Source organism: Pseudopipra pipra, unplaced genomic scaffold, assembly GCF_036250125.1.
Source record: "Pseudopipra pipra isolate bDixPip1 unplaced genomic scaffold, bDixPip1.hap1 HAP1_SCAFFOLD_55, whole genome shotgun sequence".
NCBI classification, from domain to species: Eukaryota; Metazoa; Chordata; class Aves; order Passeriformes; family Pipridae; genus Pseudopipra; species Pseudopipra pipra.
The window spans coordinates 25,763-45,568 of record NW_026991035.1 but is presented as its reverse complement, the minus strand read 5'-3'; the positions used below and the strand labels follow the sequence as shown (position 1 = coordinate 45,568).

Sequence of the window (19,806 nt, the reverse complement as noted above, 5' to 3'; positions counted from 1 at the left end):
GGTCAGTGCCCTGGTGTCCCAGGCCCTTTGTGGTCCAGGCAGCGGCCGGAGCCCCCTGTAAGCAGGGCGGCAGCCTCTTTGGCCGCTGCTTCGCGTGCCCAGCTGCCTTTGCCCAGAGGGCCCGGCTCCCCGCAGCGGGTGGGACTGCGCCGTGCGTCGCCGTGGTGAGTCCAAGTGAAGCTTGGAGAGTTTTGTGGGGGGAAGTGGGGGGGCCTGTGGGTGGGCGGGGAGGGTCTTGGAGATGTGCCTCCGGGGGCGTGGGGTCCGGGTTGCCTTGGTAGGGAGGAGCTGGTGTTTCTCGGGCCCACCTGCCTCCTCCCGCCCTGGCAGAAGCCGTCGGAGAAGAGAGCGGAAGAGGCGTCGCGCGGGACGGCAGCGCCGGCGCGGGAAGACGCCGCGGTGAGAGCGGCTGAAGTTGGGGGGTGGTGTGGAGGTGTGGGGGTCCTGCGAGTGGGCGGGACCACTCTATCTTGTTGCTTGACCTCCGCCGCCACCTGGAAATATAAAAAACAAAAGAAAATAAAAAAAAAGAGGCAAAAAAACTAAAAAGGAATTAAAATGATTATGAAATAAAAGAGAAAAGAAAAAAAAAAAACACCCTTTTTGGGCACCCCATTTCCTCTTCTCCCTCCCCCCCGGAACCGTAAATTGCGGGGTCATCACCTCTCAAATGTGAGAAGGGGACCCCAAAATGTGGGTGAGGGAACCCCAGGGAGCCGAAAAAGTGGAGGGGGAGCCGCAGTAAGAAAGCGAAGCCGGGCGGTCGGGCGGCGGGGTGGGGGGGGGAGCCAAGGTGGCGACGCCGGCGCGTGCGCAGTCGTTGGCAAGACGCCGGCGATCACGTGGTAACTGAGGGCAGCCAGGAGAGGGACCGGCGACGCATGTGCGGTGGCTCTCGTGCCGGCGCAGCGCTCCCTGGTCGAGTTAAGGGCCGGTTCCGGCGGCAGGGCGGGACTCGCGGTCTCCCGTCCCTCCCGGGGTGTGTGTGGGGGGAATAACATGAAGATTTTTTGGGGTGAAAGCGCAGAAATTAGCGAGGAGGGACGCTAATTTGGGTAAACCCGGTCCCCGGAAGTAGAGAGCGACCGGAAGTCCTCCAAAGCCCCGGCGCGGCAGTCCGCCAAGCCCACAGTAAAGATGGCGCCGCCAGGACCGGAACGACCACACTAAAGATGGCGGCCTACGGCCCGAAAATCCGCCCCGAGGCCACACTCAAAGATGGCGCCGCCAAAACCGGAACTTAGCCGAGGCCACACTAAAGATGGCGGCGAGAGGCCCCATCGCTTTAGAGAGGCGTTTATCCTTTTGCCTGACCTCCGCCGCCACCCGGACCCCCGCCCCGCGCCCGCAGCGCCGTCTCGCCGCGCCGCTTCCCGCTGTGGGGACAAGGCGGGGCGCTCGGCGGCGCCGGGCGCGTGCGGCAGGTTCGTGGGCGGCGGCAGGCACCGGTGACGGCAGCCCCCTCTCGGCGCCGCGGAGCACGGCGGTCGCCGCGAGAAGCCCAGGCACCGCCCCCCTTCCGCTCCGCTCCGCTCCCGCTCCCGCCCCCGTCCCCGCCCCGCTCGGTCCCGCCGTGGCCTGGAGATGCTGTCGGGGCTGCGCCGCCGCCTTCCCCCCCCTGGAAGCGACCCACGGCGGCAGATCCGACGGAGATCGTCCCCGGGGTAACCTGGGCGCTGTGGGGGGGCGCGGCGGTGGGGGGGCGCGGCGGGGGGGCGCGGCCGCTCTTCTGCCTCTCCCGCGGCCATCGGCGACCGCAGGCAGGGGAAGCGACAGGCAAGTTTCTCGCCTCTGCGGAGAAACTTGCACCTGCGTGCCGCCGCAGGGCCGGGTTCGGATGTGCCCTGGCATTGCGCCCCCCCCTCCCCCGCGGGGAGGGTCTGCGCTGCCTCGGGGCCCCTGTCTGTGCTGCCGGGAGAGAGAAATCCTTTGGGAAGCTGGGCTGGAAACAGCAACTCTGTGAATTGCTCAGCTTTTCCTAGGCAAGGGCAGGTTTTAGGGAACAAAGGCCCGTACTCGCGAAAGGCGCCGCGGGTCTCGCCAAGGGGTGGGGGGGGGCGCGCGGCTGCGGCGCCGCGCGCGGCTGCAGTGCCGCTCCCGGCCGTGTCCGCCAGGCGGCGACTGTGAGGCGGGGCCCGGCGCTCGGGGGCGCTCTCGCAAGCGACGCCCCCGGGAAAGCGGCGGGGTTTGGGCGCTGCCGGCCTTCCCCCGGAGCGCCCGGGCTGGCCCGGCGCCTGGCAAAACCTCTGAGGGAAAAGGCAAGCAACAGCTGCGCTTGTTCTGCCCTTTCTTTAGCCAGGGACTGGAACACAGACAAAATCGAGGGGCTCTTTGACCTGTGCAGGCTCCGAGCATTTTTCAGCCTTCCCTAGCAGGGCATTCTCACCCTCTGAAAAGCTGAAAGGCTTTAACAGCTGGAGACGCGCCTGCAGCTGTGCAGATTAATGTAGTTTCTTTGAGGAAACGACGGGGAAGTTTTCCTGTTGTGAGCCTAAATACCGAGTCTACTCTGCTTTTTCAATCAGGTGACGAAGCTTATGGAAAAAAAGACCAAAGGCCTCGAGGTGAGTACATTCTACCGAGTTCTGCTTTTCTGGGATCGGTTTGGGAAAATCACGTGAAATTCTAAAAAGCTTCTCTCCGTGTTTTCTAGTTGTTTTTTCAGCCTTGGTCTAAGTTTCCTGTAGAAAAGGGCATAGAATTATTAGAACAGACAAACTAGACCTTCTCGGGAGAGATGGAAGAAAAGGCTGCTGATTGCAGTTCTGCTTTTCTTGTCTTCCCTTCGACTGTCATTTTCTCTCCCCTGCTGTTCAAATAGGCAGCAATTAATTGCTCTGCTGAAGAGTTTGCTGTGCTAAGTGTCTGTCAAATTGACGCCTTCAACTCAAGACAGCACCTGCTCCTTAGTTACAAAAAGTTCCTCCCAGGAAATTTCCAGGCGTGCCCATAAATCTCCTCGCTGTTTGTTTGGGAGAACAGGGTTTTCTCGTCTGTAACAGAATAGTCGTGGCATTTGCTATTGAATGCTGGTGGCAATCTAGTCAGAAGAGGACCCCGTGCTTCACTAATTTTGCCTTTTTGTTGTTGGGGGTGACTTCTTCCCAGGGATGTTCTTCTTGATCCCCCGGGGCAAAGGGAGGTGTCAGCGTCAGGAGCCATCCTAACTGGGGCCCTGGTAGGTCAGTGCTTTTTGTGTGACTGGACGGTGAAGCTGTCTGTGGGAATGACCTGGCTAGTGCTCAGTGTAGTCCTAATTAAGGTGTCTTTTACTCCGTGTTCCCAGGCTCCCTGTTTTCCTTCGGTCGCCGTGGGTGTGCCGGACGCCTCTGGCAGGACTAACCCTGTGGCTTTTATGTCCAACGTGCTGTGCTGTGTGTGCCTGCAGGTAAGAAAAGCTGGGAGTGCAGTCCCTCTGCTTTGATTGCTGTGTCTCTTGGGTAGTGATTTTGGAAGCGGCGCCCGCGCAGAGCGAGGCGTTGGCCGGGCCGGCGCCTGAAGCGCTCGGGGCCGCCGGGCAGGGCAGTGCCCGGCTGGTGGGTGCCTGGCAGAGAGAAGAGCCTGGCCCTGGGAAGGCAGGAGCCTGGTCTCGAGCTGCTCTGGACCGCTGTGGGGATGAGTTTGAAGTTTTGGGATCGCTTGTTTCTGTCCCTACCTTCCCACTGAAAACAATAACTTAAGAAGTTCTCCTCTGGACTGGTCCAGAGAAATTGTGGAGTCTCCATCCCTGGAGATGCTTAAAACACTTTTGCTCAGGCAAAGTTGTGAGCAACCTCTTCTGCCTAATCCCGCTTTTTGAGCAGGAGAGACTGGACTAGATGATCTCCAGAGGTATTGTCCAACCCCCACCATTCTGTCCTTCTGTAAAGGGGCTTTGCACTGCCCTTTGGAACTGTAATCTGTTGATGACCTGTGTTGAGGTCACGCTGCAGCTTGTTACACTGCAGCTTGTCACACTGAATGGCAGCCTGAATAATTTAATATTGAACTGTGATTAATCACAAGATGAAAGCTCAGATAGGCTGGTAAGAGGCAGTGTTCTTTGCTGCAGCATTTCCCACCTGAGGTAATTTTCCTTGTTCTGAAAGTGTCAAGTACAGTTGGGCAATGTACTGCATAGGAAGAAGGGAAAGAATCTCCAAAGCAAATAAATGAACAAAAAAACCCTTTATATTTGCTTGTGCAAGAAGAAGATTGTTATTCCACTCAACCAGGTTTTGAGAGGACAAATTAATTGTTTCTCTGACAACAGTATACACTGGAGGCTGTTAATGATCCCATAGTCTGTGCTAAAGGTTTTAGCTGATTGTGTTTGTCATCAGCTTTTACTAAAGAAAAAGCAAGCCTTCTCGGCTGTGTGGATATTACAGGAACGAAATGATTCCATTCATGTAGATAATGATAACAGAGCCAAACCAAAACTATTGTGAGTGTCCTATGTGGAACAATATACAGAATTTCAAAAGGGATTGTAGTGGTCCCATATACAGAACTAACATACTTCCTGTTCCTTATTTGCTGATCAGGTCATGTTTATCTGCCTGTCAGGACTGTTGGAGCACTGGATGGAGAGCAGGTCATATGAGGAGGATTACGGAGTAAAAGGCAGCTTGTACTGAAGTGCAGGGAAAGTATAAATATTTATATATATTGGCACAGCGCCTGGCCTTAATGCTTAAAATCCTTTGGAGAGCTGTCTGCATATTTACTGTATTAATGATCAAATGCAAGGCTGTGTTGGGAAAGGTCTTCCATTTGGAAGTCAGTAGTTGAGACTGTCTTGCCTATGAAAAAGAGGGAGAATTTTCGTTAGAGGGTGTAGGATTCTGGCTGGTAATAGTCTTAATTCAAGGTATTTTTAGAGAATTGATTTAATACAAGCAGAACAAATGGCCAGAAGTGTAATGAGAGACAAGTTGAAATTAGAAAGTAGATGTGCATTTTGAATGTATTGTCATAGCAACTGATTAAATTCTCCCTCTCTTGCTGTTCTGGGGACCTTTTAAATGTGCTTTGGCTAAATAAAAAGTATTAGACTATTTCAGAGCCAAAAGGTCAGTTCTTGTTGTCTCTTTTGCACTTTAATTCTAGTACACTGATACTTGCTAACCACGTATAACCCTAGATGCAGAATGAGAAGTTGGGTTATTAACAATAAACAAGTAAACAGCAGAAAGACTTGACCTTTCTTTTGAATTGCCCTACAGTGTTACAAAATACCAAACAAACCTCCTTCCCCAAAGAAACGCCCCCCAAAATGCCCTAACAACTCACCAAACACAAAATCACCGACAACCAAAAAGCAGAAGTAACAAACATGAACAGCAAGTGGAGGAAGAGTTTGAAAGCGGGCTGGACAGAAGCAGAAGTGTTACTGCCCACTCTTAGGCCACTGTGCTGATTAAATGGGTGTTGTTAGGTTTAGATTAGTAGTTTGTTGTTGTTGGGTTTTTCGGTGGTGTTGATTTTTTTTGTTGTCGTTGTGGGGGATTGTTTGTTTGTTTGTTTTTATTTTGGTTTTTTTTCTGTATTAAAAATCTGGCTCAGTTACTCTCTAGTTCTGGTGTGTTCTCTTTTCCAGGTGGTTGGTGTTTCTGCAGTGTTTGGCACAGGACTGGGGGAGATTTTTACCCAGCTTTCTAAAGCTGTAGATGAATAGGAGAGGTAAGGGGATAACTTCTGGTCCGCGACCCAGTGACCACTTCCTGAAGGTCCTGATTCATGAGTCTGCTCCTTTGATTTGAAGGAGTGCACAGTTGCCATAGCCAAGGTAGCTTAGGGTGTCTAGTATCAGCATAAAAAGCAGCAGTAAAAAGGAACTATTCAGAGATGAATTTTTGTGCTGTTCCGTGAAAAAGTAAAAGCTATCTGTGCCAGCAAGTCTGTGAAGTAATTTTTTTCTTGTAGTTCCATACCAAGTTTTGAATTGTTGCTGTTTTAATGAAGTATGTTCATTGATTTTGCATCCATTGGTTTCAGAATCCAAATCTGGGGAAAAAAGTACTGTCTTTCTGAAATGTCTCTCAAACATGAAAGCCTAGAGAAAACTTTTTTTTGTGAGTAAAAAGAAGCCTCCAGGATGATCCTTATGCAATACAAATCATGTGTTTTTCAGACTGAATGCACTCCCTTTATTCACCTTTTCAGAGAGTATCGGCCAGAATACGAGCGCCTGAGAAAAACACTGGTAAGTGTTTTTAGCTGTTTTACACCTGAACAGTGTATCTTGGGTCACTTTTGTGCACACAATTGCCTTTATGTTGAGAGGGTCTAACATGTCATTTACTAGTCGTACTCACTGTGGGAAAACTCCTGTCCTGAAGGAGTCCACCATTTGCCTTTTTTTTCCTAGATGTGGTGGAGCATATCTTTACAAAACTAAAGATTTTGTAAAACAGATGTTGCTCACTGGTTTAGTGCTAGTATTTGAGCTAATTGTGTGAAAATGATTGGGAAATAAGATTGTGTCTTCCATTCAGATGGACAGAGAGTTCTTAAAAATAAATTTCCAAAGGGATTTGTTGAGACTATCCCTGTATCTTCCTGCACCAGTGAAGAGTACTAGTTTGACTTAGTAAGAAAGACTGAATTGCAGTGCCAAAATCAGTAGCTCTGCTCACCTTGAGTTCTGGCTGTCCAAAGGACAGTTCTCTGCAGGCACAGCTACACAGAGTTTGGCTTCCCGGCGCTGCTGAAAACGTCCTAGAATCCCACCTGACTGGAGGTTGCTTTCCATGCTTAGTCAGAAGTTCTGTGTAACCTGAGTTGAAATGTAAGACCTGCGTAGTGACTTCTGCTCTCTGACTGGGGGACAGGCTGCTGGGTTTGGGTGAGGTTTCTCTTCTCCTGATGTTTTAAATGTTCTCAGAATCCACATGTAAATCTTTGTCTACGGGAGAAAGCTCAAAATAAACAAAAGAGAGAGCAGCTGGAACACTTGTGGAAGGACATGGGCAGCGTGTGTGTGCAGGGCAGCACACTGGCAGGTACCTCCCCAGGAAGATAAAGTTTACTGCAGAAGTTTTCTGAAGAGTTTGCCTTGTGAAGTAGTACAGCGCTTCTTTGTCCTCACAGCAGAAATGTGAAAGCAGCTCCATGTTAGAGGAGCAGGGCTTTAGTTCCTGTGGGATTGGTCACACTCAGCTCGTCCTGTGTCAGTCACAGGTTTGGAAGAAACCCCGCTGTGTAGCTAAAGCAGTGGACCTACTAGAAATAATGAAATACTTTAGAAAAGGCGAAACAGTCAGATCAGAATATGAGAAAGCTCTGCTGTTGGCTGCACTGTTCCTTAGATGAGGCGAGTAGGTGCTGATGGAGTCTGTCCTGTGTCTGGGATCCACAAGCAGCTTTCTGTCCCCTTAGAGCAGGTGTTCATTGCTGGGTTTCTGTGCAGATAGAAACCTTACCTTTAGCAAGCTGCTGTGCTGTGTGTGCCTGCAGGTAAGAAAAGCTGGGAGTGCAGTCCCTCTGCTTTGATTGCTGTGTCCCTTTGGTAGTGATTTTGGAGGGGAATCCCAGAGCCATTTGGTTTGAAGGGGACCTTCAAAGGCCAGCCTGTCTTCCGTGGGCAGGGACACCTTCCACTGTCCCCGGTTGCTCCGAGTCCCGTCCAGCCTGGCCTGGAACACGTGCAGGGATGGGGCAGGCTCAGCTTCCCTGTGCAGTGTGCTCTAATATCTCTCCACTGGCATCCTGAAAAATGTTGTCAGCGTGTTTTGTTGGCCGACGGTAAGCAGGACCTGGGTGAAAAGGACATTCTCTGAGGTGCTGGGAGAAGGAGGACTCGTGCGGGCACCTCCAGAGACAGCGGGAACGGGAGCGTGCTGCGGAGAAGGAAAATTCCAGGGGGTGGGTGCCAAGAAATTTGTCCTTCCCTTGCCCTGTGCTCTGCACTTAGCAATGGGTCAAGTGCAGAAGTTTCCTGGGGACCCTGGGAAATGATGCCGGGTCTGCTAAGAAAAGTGGGGCCAAGGGAGCAGGACCTGGGTCTGCGAGCGTGGGAGAAACAAGGGCCGGGTCATCCTCTGCTTCCAGGAGGGAGGGCAGCAGGAAAGGCCACGGACTAAAGCACTGAAGTGCCGTTCCCCAGGGAGCCCCTGCCCAGCACTGAACTTGCTTGTGCACTTGCTGTCCCTTTCCCAGCGGAGCCGAAGCGTCGGGTGCGGGTGCCGGGGGGATGGAGCTGCCAAGGACAAACTGGGAGGGTGTTTGCGAAGGAAGGGGGGAGAAGGAGCTCTTGATGTGCTTTTTTTACTTCTTCATCCCACAGAATTGCCACGAGAGGAAATACCTCAGAGGGGCTTCCCTCCAGATAAGCCCTGAATATGCCAGGAGGTTTCAGCCGGGAGGAAAGGAGCTGTGGAAGAAAAGCAGCCTAAAAATAGCCAGCGGGGATCATCAGGTTTTCCAGCCAAGAAGAACAAGGAGAGAGATGAGGGAATCGGGTTCCAATTCCTAATGATTTGGTGGGTGCAGGAATGATTTGTGTGTGTTTTCCAGTCCCTTTTGATTCCTGAGATGATTTGAAAATGATGGCTTTAGCAATCAACTAAATCGGAGGTGTTGTTTTTGAGAGGAAATGATGCCAAATAAATGCAGAGTTTTGGGTCAGTTTTTGGGATGATTTGAGTCAGTTTTTGGGGTCAGTTTGGGGTCATTGTTTGGGGTGATTTGGGTCAGTTTTGGGTCAGCTTTTGGGGTGATTGGGGTCAGTTTTGGGTCAGCTTTTGGGATGATTTGGGTCAGGTTTTGGGGTCAGTTTTGGGTCAGCTTTTGGGGTGATTTGGGTCGGTTTGGGGTCAATTTTTGGGGAGCACTGGGTGTTACTGGGGGTTGTTGGGGAGCACTGGGTGTTTACTGGGGAGCACTGGGTGTTACTGGGGGTTGTTGAGGAGCACTGGGTGTTACTGGGGTGCACTGGGAGAGCAAATGAAAAATAAAGGGAATAAAAAATAACCGAAATAAAAAAGGAAATATAAAATAGAAAAGAAAATTAAAAAAAAAAAGGCAAAAAAACTAAAAAGGAAATAAAATGAAAATGAAATAAAAGAGAAAAAAAAAAATAAAAAGAAACCCCTTCTTGGGCACCCCGTTTCCTCTCCTCCCCCCCCCCCCGGAACCGTAAATTTCGGGGTCATCACCTCTCAAATGTGAGAAGGGGACCCCAAAATGTGGGTGAGGGAACCCCAGGGAGCCGAAAAAGTGGAGGGGGAGCCGCAGTAAGAAAGCGAAGCCGGGCGGTCGGGCGGCGGGGTGGGGGGGGGAGCCAAGGTGGCGACGCCGGCGCGTGCGCAGTCGTTGGAAAGACGCCGGCGATCACGTGGTAACTGAGGGCAGCCAGGAGAGGGACCGGCGACGCATGCGCGGTGGCTCTCGTGCCGGCGCAGCGCTCCCTGGTCGAGTTAAGGGCCGGTTCCGGCGGCAGGGCGGGACTCGCGGTCTCCCGTCCCTCCCGGGGTGTGTGTGGGGGGAATAACATGAAGATTTTTTGGGGTGAAAGCGCAGAAATTAGCGAGGAGAGGCGCTAATTTGGGTAAACTCGGTCACCGGAAGTAGAGAGCGACCGGAAATCCTCCAAGGCCCCCGGCCCTGGGGCACCCATAAAAATGATGTCGAAATAACTAATGAGAGACGCTTGCAACAGCTATCAGGTGAACTCCCTGGTGGAAACTGCTGGCTCTGGGGCTGAGCTCTGAGTGGATACAGTGGGGATACTGTGGTGTCAGGAAGAACTAGTGTTCTGTCATGCACTGCAGCACCAGTCAAAGCTCTGTGTGTTGGAGTTCGGCTGCCTGGGGAAAAATTCAGTTTTTTTGTTAAATATTCAGTGTCACTTCTTGGTATGTAATAGACAGCAAGCTCATTGATTGCTATGAAACAGGGTTGGTCATTTATTGCCTTCACACCTCTGCTTTTTCTTTCTATAGCATCTTATTAAGGGCTTTCTCAATTTTTGCCTCCCTTTCTGGCAATATTTTCTGGATACTTCCTTTAGTGATCTGATGTTGGCAGCAAATGAAACTAGTCATATGCTCAAAATGCTGGCTGCTCAGTTCTTATTTACTGCTGGCCTTTGATTCCTGTGCCTTTTCATGCTCTGCAAATTCTGTTGGGAAGAGAGGCAATAGTGAGCTCTCTGTTGTTAGATGTGACAAGGTTTGTGTGAAGATGTCCTAGCAGCAGAGCAGAATGGATATTAAAAGAGAAATTGCTATTAGAAATAAATGCTGAGCCTCCTGTCATGCTGTGTATAATGTGTTCAACAGCTGCAATTTGTTATGTCTTTCTTTCCTTAACAGAAGTGCACACATTTGAGGCTTTGGATAGTGACCCAATGCTAGTGAAGTTAATTGATGCTCAAGTGTCCTGTGGGTGGTAGAGTTGAGCTGAAGCTTGGAGCTCAGGTAAGTATGTGTACATACACATGGAATAGAACAGCAGATCAAATGGTATAAGAAAAATAAAGGAATATCAGATAAATATATAGAGTAGATTAATACACAGAATGCAGATTCAATATAGAATGTCTATGCCAGGCCAACAGAAGATTCTGTTCCAATCTTTTATATTTTCTCTGCTTGGAATCTTATCGAAACAGAAAATGAGTTTGATTTGAGTGTAGTCCATGTCTTGGGGACAATGATGATTGCTGTGACTTTGACACACTTTTCCAATCAGGTTTAGAAGCTTTCAGTAGCAGAGAGCATAGGCAGCTCATAGCTGTGGATGGAAGCAGCTCAAGTGAAGTGTTCAATGCTGTAAAATAGCTGGGAATCCTAGGAAGGAAAGGCTATGAAATAATTTCAGTTGGAGATGGTGCTCTCTCCTGCAGTAGGCAGGATAGGATGATATGGTCCTATCAGCCTGATGTGCTTATGCTTCCTGGAAAGAAGCTTAACTGCAGGTGGCTGAACAGGCTGAAAACCCAGTGCACTGAAGGATTTTTCTTTTTCTCTGTAGGTGATGCTAGCAAAGAATCTGGATGTGTCTCAAGGGCTGGTGAACGGGGCACGAGGCGTTGTTGTAGGATTTGAAAGTGAACAGAAGGGTAAGTGAGCTTCTTGATCTCTTGTTGAAGGAAGAGGGGGAAAAATAACAAAACGATTTTTCATTGATGGCTGATGACTTCTCAACTTTGTTTACTGCCTGGTAAGAATAATTAGAGGGAAAGCAGGGAGGAGATCTCTGCAGGCTTGGGGCTCTCACCAGCTGTGATGTCATGCACTGCATCAGCTGTAGCTATCTATGGGCCTCTTGTGTTTGCTTTTCTGTGTTGTCTAGATGTGGGTGCTCATTTGCATTTCCTGTTTTCTTTTGTTCAAGCAAGTTTTTGTTTGTTTTTTCTCAAAGAATAATGTTCTGCTACCTGCAATGTGTATTTTTCTCTGCATCTCAGCTGATAAATTACCTGGCTTTAATTCTCCTGCCTTAAGTAGGTGCCAAACATCATTTCAGTGCATGCTATTTACTGTCTGCGGGTTTAGGTTTGGTTTAGGAGGGGGGGAAAAAAGTGTTCTTAGGCTGCTGACTTCCTGGCTTTTGAGTGTCAGGAATACATCTCTGTTTCTCTCCTGCTCCCATTCCTACAGGGCTGCCTAAGGTGAGGTTTCTCTGTGGGGTCACACAGGTCATAAGAATGGAGAAATGGGTCTTCAAAGGACCATCAGGAGTTCACCTGAGTCGTCAACAGCTGCCTTTAAAGTTGGCATGGGCCATTTCCATTCACAAGAGTCAGGTGGGTGTCCTTATACAGCTGTCTAAAGACTTGCACACCATCATAAACCTTATTTCCTGGGTGAGCTTGCATTGCTGGTAAAACAGAAGGGAAAGCTGAAAGGCCCTTGTTGGGGGGGGAACTCCAGAATATGTGTGTTTAGCTGCACCTCTTCTGCTCATGATACCTGCCTATAGGGTCACAGATGGACTAGATACACTGCTGGAGTTTCCATGGGGTGCTGCCATCTGCATAGTTGGTGTTGGACTATAAAGCAGCATTATTTACCATTGTGGGCTGATGAGAGCAGTGTTTCCTTGAGAGTCATCAGCACTAGAGACCCTGAGGTTTACAGTATAACTGAGGCAGCTGCCAGAGCCACAGCTCTCTTTGGGCTGATGGTGGTGTGTGTTTGGTTTTTTTCAATGTAACAGTGTAACTTTCTCAAAGTTCCTTGCCTTCCAGAAGGCTTCATACACTTTGATGAATACTGGTCTTGGAAACCTGTGAGTTTGTTCCCATGCCACTGCTTATTGTTCCTGTGCCACTGTTTAAACCAGGGCAGGCTGTAAATTCTGCTGTGCCCAGGACAGCCCTGCAGACAGGCCTAACCCAAACTCTCTGATCTGCCTGAGGACTGCTTGAGAATGGTGACTGCTCTAGTTAACTACTAGGAGTGAAACCAGCAGGATTTCTTTCCCTGCTGTGTTGATTAGATGGGATTTATGGAGTTTCATGCAACAAGAGGTTCTCTGGAGTTAGTGGATTCTACTATCTGCTAGCAATTTACTGACAGTAGGAAACTGCCTTTCCTTTCTGATTCTCGTCTTTTAATCAGTTACACAGTAAAACAAAAGACTTCTTTGTTTTTTTCTTTTTTTTTAATCAAGCCCTTACACCAAGAACGGTACCTTTGACAGACTCACAGGTTAGTGTTGGTACAGCACAGTGTTCTTGTTTGTTTGTTCTGTAACAAAGTTCTCTGTGTCTTTGGCAGGGCATGTCTTTAGATTGTGTGGAAATCTCCCTGTCTCGTGTCTTTGAAAGTGGGCAGGCTTACGTAGCCCTCTCCCGAGCCCGCAGCCTTGCAGGTCTCCGTGTTCTGGATTTTGACCCAAAAGTAGTGAGAGCTGATCCTTCTGTGCTGCACTTCTATAGACAGCTGAGGCGTCATCAGCTTTTAACCCAGGTAAAGAAAAACCTCATGCTAGCAAAGCCTGCTTTGTGCTACCAAGATGAGAGGTGTTGGCCCTGAGATGCTTCTTTTTCTTCCTAAGCAAGACCATTCAAATTAAAACTTGTAGTGGCAGGAGAGATGAAACTGCAGAGAGAGCATGTGGCAGGGCAGCTCTTGGTGGTAAAATAGCTACAGTAGTTTTGGGATTGTATAAAACTACCTGGCACTGTGGGTGAAAGGATAGGTTGAGATTCTTTGGTCTTCCTCTTGCAGTAAGGAATGAAGGGGAAGTGGGCACAAAAGAAATCTGTTCCTTTTTTTTTTTTTTTCATGTCTTCTTTCTCCCCAAAGGATTCACTACACACCTATTCAGATGCTGATGAGAAGGAGAATGTGAAATGCAGCTGATAATGTTCTCCTGGTTTCTGTGAAGTGTCAGCACAGACAGCTGAGATGCAGTGATCTTGCTATTGAGTATATTTGATAACACAGGTAAAGTCAAAGGAATTTTTTTAGCTGTTTGCTTCATTCAGCTGACTCTGGATATATAGAAGTGTAGAGGATTGGTTAGAAATGCGAGGACATATGAACATGGCTAAGGCTATGGGTGAGCTGCTAAAGTATAAGACGCAGTCTGACTAGGCCCATGAGAAAGTCTGAGATAGCAGGGCCGTGAGAAAGCAGCAACGTCCTTGGGTATTCTAAATTGAGCTGAAGAACAGGAGCTAGGCATTACCAAAACAGAGACACTTAACGAGCCACCTGTGTAAACAATGAAAGACAGTTAAGATGATATCAGCACCTAACTGAGCACCAATAATGAGCCTAATTTCTGTAATATTCATGAACCTATTATAGAGTGTATATTAAGCTGTTGTCAATCTACAATAAACGAAGTTCCTGGATTCTCACATTGAGGTGTCTAGAGCTTTCCGTCGCGACATAGAAGTATCCCCACCTTGTGCCTCTGGAATTTGGAAGGCTTCTGCAGCCCCCTTCTGAGCCCACAGACCTACGTAAGCACTTCTGTGTCACAGATGCAACTCTAGCAAACAAAATGACTGAACAAGGATGTTCCTGAAGGACTTTCCTATGGTTCTATCCTGCCTGCCTAGTTGCATTTAATCCTCCACATATATAGACTGAAACTTGTGTCCCTTTCTTCAAGTATACCACTGTTGTGAGATGGAAGGTGTCCGGATGGATTGGACCAGTTCACAGGAGCTGCTGACACAAGGGAAAGCAGTGCTAAGTATCTGGAATACACACTTGATTCTTCTGCAAGCAAGGAGCTGGGCTATTACTTTACAGCATGCTGAGGTGTTCCAGATGCTTGACACCAGGAGGCTTTGCAAAACTTCCTCCACAAGCAGAACTGCCAGTTACATATTGCTTGTTATGCTGATATGTAGTGTTTTTATTAGTCTGTTGCATAAGATGTGATTTTTATTTTTTTAACCCTCTGAGATGAACTGGCACTGTTTAAAGACAGGAGGAATTCCTACATCTTATACCTGTAATTATGGAACTACAAGAATTGTGAAGTTCTGTTACTCCATTAGGGAGAAGATGGGTACTGGTGAGAGTTCCTCTTGTTAAAACATGAGGCTTGCTCAAATGAAAGTTGTCCCTGGAAAAAACCTGTCTGACTAATAAGGTGGAAGTTTAGTGTGAAATAGGGAATAATGGCTATGGACATGTGAAGTGAGCTGTAATGTCACCTGTTTCAGCAAAAGCAGAGATAAGCAGAACTAATATACTGTCTTAATTAAGGCAAAGCTTTGGTCTTTGTATTTTAGCACTTTGTTTAAAGCTTAAGTGACTTGTATATTTTAAAATGTTTAACATCTTAAAACATGACATAACATTCAGCTGGAACTCATCTCTTTCAGGGTTATGTCTCTAACAAAACCTCTGCTGTGTGAGTGAGTTGAAAGTCACTTCTTGGCAGCTGCTCTCCTTAAAGCCAGGAAAGGATGTTGATTAGCCAGTGGTTAATATAGCAGAAAACAGTTTTAATAGGATTTCAAAATGCATATTTTAAGTGGGGGTTGAGGGTTTTTTTTCTGGGCTTGAAAGGTAGAGTTTTGGAGGGAGTCATAGTAGAAGACAGAAGTGTGACTATTATTCAGAGGGGCTCTTAATGTATCAGCACATTGTTTCTTCAAAGAAGTCTGGTGGGGAGTGGATGAAGTAGCTGGAACCTGTGGAAGACAAGCCCTTTCCCCCTCACACTGCAAGCTGTAAACTTTTTAAATTATTTTTTTTAAACAACACATCCCAATTCTTTGAGCTGGATGTAAGCTGTTTGTCCACCTTGGGGAGAAACTGAAGATTAACTTCTCCCTGCCCACACAGCTGGCAAGGAGGGTGCTGGCACACTAAAGCATCATTTCTGGTGCAGATGAGCACTGAGGTGTGATTGTTTGGCCTGCAGCTTCCAGAGCTTCCACTAGAGCTGGGTGAGGGCCTGACTGTTGCAGGCTGTGTCCCCCAGCTGACAGTGCCAGTACCCAGGTGGGGTGCCCATGAGCACGGTGTGCTCAGATTCAGCCCCCTCCTCCTGTGGTAGGACACAGGGGGTGCAGGTGTGGCAGGCTGGCTCTAGCCTTTGCTTGGACACCTCTTGTTCCCCCAGCTGCTGTGTCCCCATCTTGAAGCACTCTTGCTCTTTCCTCATGCTGCTGTTCTGCAGTGGGTGCCTTGGCACAGAATCTGTGCTGTGCCACTCATGCCTCCTGTGTAATTCCAGCTGTGCCTCAATGTGCATCCTCCACCTTGGTGTGGGTTGAGTTTTTGCTTTTGTTCACCCCCCATGCCCCTTGTGCAGGTGGCAGAGGCTGTGGGTACCCTGATCATCAGGGCAAGGCTGTCCAGGCAGGCAGGGATGCCCAAGGGGTAGCCTTAAAGCCTGTATGCTTGGTCAGGGGGCTGGGCTGGGTCCAGTTTGCACTGTTTTTAGAGATGGGATGCTGCAGTATGAGGGCTTTGTGTTGCACTGGAGGTTGAGTTGTGGGATCTGAAATGCCCAGAATGTCAGTGGGTTTTACTCTTGGGGTAGACGGCTAGGAAGGATATGCCAGGCATGTCCAGTCATACACAATACATTGATTTACTGACAGGTTGCATAAGAGTGATGAGATAATGCAGGCTCAAATCCTTTAACATCTCTTAAAAAGTTCCTGTATTGCTGCAATGAAAAGATAACTTAGAGTGTAGGAGTGGTGATTATGCAAATAAACTTCTAATTGTGATTTTAAGAAGCAACTCACTTGACTGTAGTTTTCCTGGATATAGGGACTGAAATCTTTCCAGTTGTGTGGCAGTTTTTTTGGTGCCAAGCTGAGGTTTGAGATAAAATGCTAAACAGAACTTAAAGCTGGAAAGGCTAATCAATATTTCATGTTAGTATTAAATATACATGAAATATTGTGGTTGCCTTCTCAATGATGGAACTGTGGGAGCAGAATAGTGGTGGCTTTTGAAGGGCTGGAGCTGTTCTGAGGCCAAAAGGGGTCTGTCTGTGTAAATTTTGGATGTTCTTACTTCCAGCTAAAGCAGATGTAGGGAGGGAGGCTGTGTCTGGAGGCTGCTATTTAAATCAGAAAAGAAGCAGTCAGGACAAATCTGAGCTGTCAGGCTCTGTCATGGCTCCCCTTCAGTCAGGGTTGTGATGAGGCCTTTTTTAACAGAATAATACTTCCATATATACATGAGGTAAAAATCTTGTAATACAATAAATATCCCTTCTTCCAAGTTTTCCATAATGTGTTGATTTTTCTTTCAGAGGGACAGTCTGTCGCTAGAACCCAGTATAACAACATGGGATTTTAAGGAACTCTTTATTGCGGTAATTGTACTGCAAGAACAGAGCTCCTTCTCTCTTCATTAGTCAGTAAAATGAAGAAGAATCTGAAGGCTGAGCAGCTTTTTATACAAGGCTACCACAAAGCCATCCTCAAAATGTCTGGTGCTGCTGTTGCTTTCACCTGCTGAAGCAAGGTGGGCTTAGCAGGCTCGATTCTTGTAAGGACAATTCACGTGGCTCGTGGCAGAGCAAGCACCTGTGCCATTCTCCACTTACACAACCTAGAGTTCATGCTTCTCCCCTGCCCCTCCATGGATCTTCTCCACAGGCTGTGGTCCTTCAGGGAGAAGTCTGCTCCACCACGGTCTTGCTGGGGGCTGCAGGGGCACCTGGAGCTCCTCCTCCACCTCTGACCTGGATGATCGTTTCTCACACATTGTCCCCCCCACTCTGCAGTTTTTCCCCCTCTGTCTGTTGTTACCACCAGTGCCAGTGAGGGGCTCAGCTGTGCCCCGTGGTGGGGTTGTCCTGGAACTGGTTGGAATTCACTGTGTCGGGCACGGGGCAGCCCCAACCTCTCCTCACAGAGATTCCCAACGCATGTGCACAGGCACCTCATACACCAAGTGTGTGAGCATCTTTCAAACTGCCCCACCACCCTTGCCTGCAGCAGTTGGGTGGTTGGATATCCTGGGATACAGAGGAAAGGCTGGAGGTGCTGTGGTAGGTGAGGGGGAATGGCTGGTGATGGAGGAGCTGCCATGGCCATGGGGCACCGGGCAGGAGCTGGCCTGGGGTGCAGCTGGAGCCCAGCTGGTGGGAGAGGCACTCCATGAGGGCACATGGCTGTGCAGCAGGGGCCTGGGTCCCTGTGGAAGAGGAGGCTTCCATTACTGCACTCCCATAAACATGGGGAATTAATATTGTCCTCTGCTTTCACAAACTGAAGAGCAAGAATTTAAGCTTGGTGTTTGCCTTAACTGCAGCTATCATTAAGTGAATTAAACTAAGAGTTAGATACATAATTGGTATTTCTGTTACCACAAAGTACAACCATTCTCTTTTCAAATACATTAAACAATAAGAGACTGCTTTATACCAGCTAAAGCTTCATAATACTTTTATGTGTTATTGGAAGCATAATTCACAAGCAGAGTGTTATTAAAACCTTACCAGCTTCCAGTTTAAATCTTTGTACAGTGATTTAGCGCTCTTCTCGTTTCTTTATGTGACATTTTCACCATAATTAAACATGAATGTGTCCTCAGAGTCTGTACCCACAAGTCCTGTGAGTGCAGGAAAGGCAGCAACAGTCCTGTTGATCTCAGATGCTGTAATAAGATTGTGTCCAGGAATTAGATCTTCATATCCAGAGTTGCTCTGAATAGATGAAACAAATACTACTCTTAAGTGATGGAAATAGAGTACATTATAGGTTATGTTATGAATGCTAATAATGTAATTTTTCTCACAGATATTAAAAGTTTCTCATTTTGTATTATGCCACTCTGTGACATGCAATTGTCTTCTACTGTTGAATCTAAGCAGCTCTATTATTAGCCTGAGAAAAGACCTGAATTGCTAGAGATTGCATTTAGATGTGTAAAATCTCTATTTCGCTGCTTCCTGTATAATTATTTTATGCTTGTTTCTATTACAGATTATAAGGATGTTGGATGGAATTTTTTAGCTAAACTACTGACTAGGATATAATGTATGAAATCTGGTTGTAAAAGCAAAATAAGTTAATAAAAAAATCTAAGAGTAAAGTTTTTCACTTATAATTATTGAATAGTGCACTAGCGGAATTTTTTTATTTTTTTATTTTTTTATTTTTTTTTTTTAATTTGGTATGGTGTTGGTGCAGAGGGCTGTCAGATGTGACAGAGAACCTATGAGAACACTTCTGGGATGGCAGCTGGGTAGGCACCAGCAGCATCCTAACTGGTACCCTGTGCCCATGTGTGGGCAAACAGATTAAGCCTGCAGTGTTCAAAATGTAACTGTAACACTTTTTTTACTAAATTGTTTATTACAGTCCCTTTGCAAGAAGGTAGAGCTATGATAAAGATGCCTCTGACAGAAGTTTGACTAAGATTTTTAATTATAATTATTTCTTTTATCACATGGAGTTTGGCATTTTGGGTTTTTTTCTCTTATTTCTCAAAATGTATGTTTTTTGTCACCAAGTAGGGGAATATGTACACAAACCACACTTTTCATCTACTCTTCTCAAGCCACTGGGCTATATCAGTTTTCTGTGGGGGTACATAATTTTTTTTTTTTTTCAATTATTAACACCCTGAGAATTACAGGGAGATTTGCCCAGACTTTGTTGGAGGTTAGGAGCTGGTCCAGCTCTTTAAAGATTCTGGATCTTGTTTTGTTTATTGAAAGATCTGTGATTCCCTATCATCAAATATCAGCTTAGAGAGGGTATAATGTATTTTGAAGACAGTGCTAGACAGTAAAAATATTACTAGAACTTCTTAAGGTTATTCCAGCAGCTCATAATTCACAAAAGTGAGGCAACACATATCTTTTAGTATTTCCAGGTGAAGGCTGGACAGACTTATTAAACATAATAAATGTCAAAAATATTTATGTGGATTAGTGAGAATAACTTGGATTAAAAAACAATTTTTAAAGTTTGTAATTTATCTTGGAAGTTGTACATATGATCAGCCTGGTTTTAAGTTGTTCCGTAAAAACATTCCTGGTAAGCTACCTTCTTGTTTTTATTGGATTAGTGGGACTCCTTCTAATAAAATATTTGACCATACTAACACCAGGTACTTTCAACTGACACTTTGCAATACAAAGTAAATTTTAAAAAGAAATCTTGAACACAGTATTCATCACTGTACCAAGTGGTGACAACTCCAAGTAGCATGCTGATTTAGAGTAGTTCCCAAGCATATTTGCAGATTCAATATGCATATGGGTCTTTGGGATGAGTAAGAGATCTAGTGTGTTCCAAAAGTGCCTGAAAGAATCACAGAATCAACCAGGTTGGAAAAGACCTCTGAGATCATCAAGTCCAACCCTTGATCCAACCCCGCCGTGGTTCCCAGGCCATGGCACTGATGCCACATCCAGTCTCTTCTT

General features: G+C 47.2%; 1 protein-coding gene and 1 long non-coding RNA gene across 5 annotated transcripts; both read left to right on the top strand.

Moving 5' to 3' along the window:
* The first annotated feature begins 7,082 nt into the window (after positions 1–7,082).
* Positions 7,083–8,871, top strand: LOC135408656 (uncharacterized). Its single transcript, XR_010427763.1, has 2 exons — positions 7,083–7,848; positions 8,270–8,871. It is a non-coding gene; the product is annotated as an uncharacterized LOC135408656 (long non-coding RNA).
* Positions 8,872–9,396: 525 nt separating this feature from the next.
* LOC135408654 (ATP-dependent DNA helicase PIF1-like) lies at positions 9,397–18,467 on the top strand. Of its 4 annotated transcripts, none has more exons than XR_010427762.1 (7): positions 9,510–9,650; positions 10,299–10,403; positions 10,960–11,047; positions 11,589–11,734; positions 12,711–12,902; positions 13,242–13,382; positions 13,809–16,646. XR_010427762.1 is itself a non-coding variant. In XM_064643707.1 (6 exons), exons 2-6 carry the CDS (start codon positions 10,353–10,355, stop codon positions 18,386–18,388), a joined length of 507 nt encoding a protein of 168 aa, XP_064499777.1. In that variant the 5' UTR covers positions 9,397–9,650; positions 10,299–10,352; the 3' UTR covers positions 18,389–18,467. The 4 variants fall into 4 exon arrangements, 2 of the variants coding, with proteins under 2 accessions (XP_064499777.1, XP_064499776.1); XR_010427761.1 differs by having other exon boundaries at positions 13,749–16,646; XM_064643707.1 differs by lacking the exons at positions 13,242–13,382; positions 13,809–16,646 and adding an exon at positions 18,359–18,467 and having other exon boundaries at positions 9,397–9,650.
* The last annotated feature ends 1,339 nt before the right edge of the window (positions 18,468–19,806 follow it).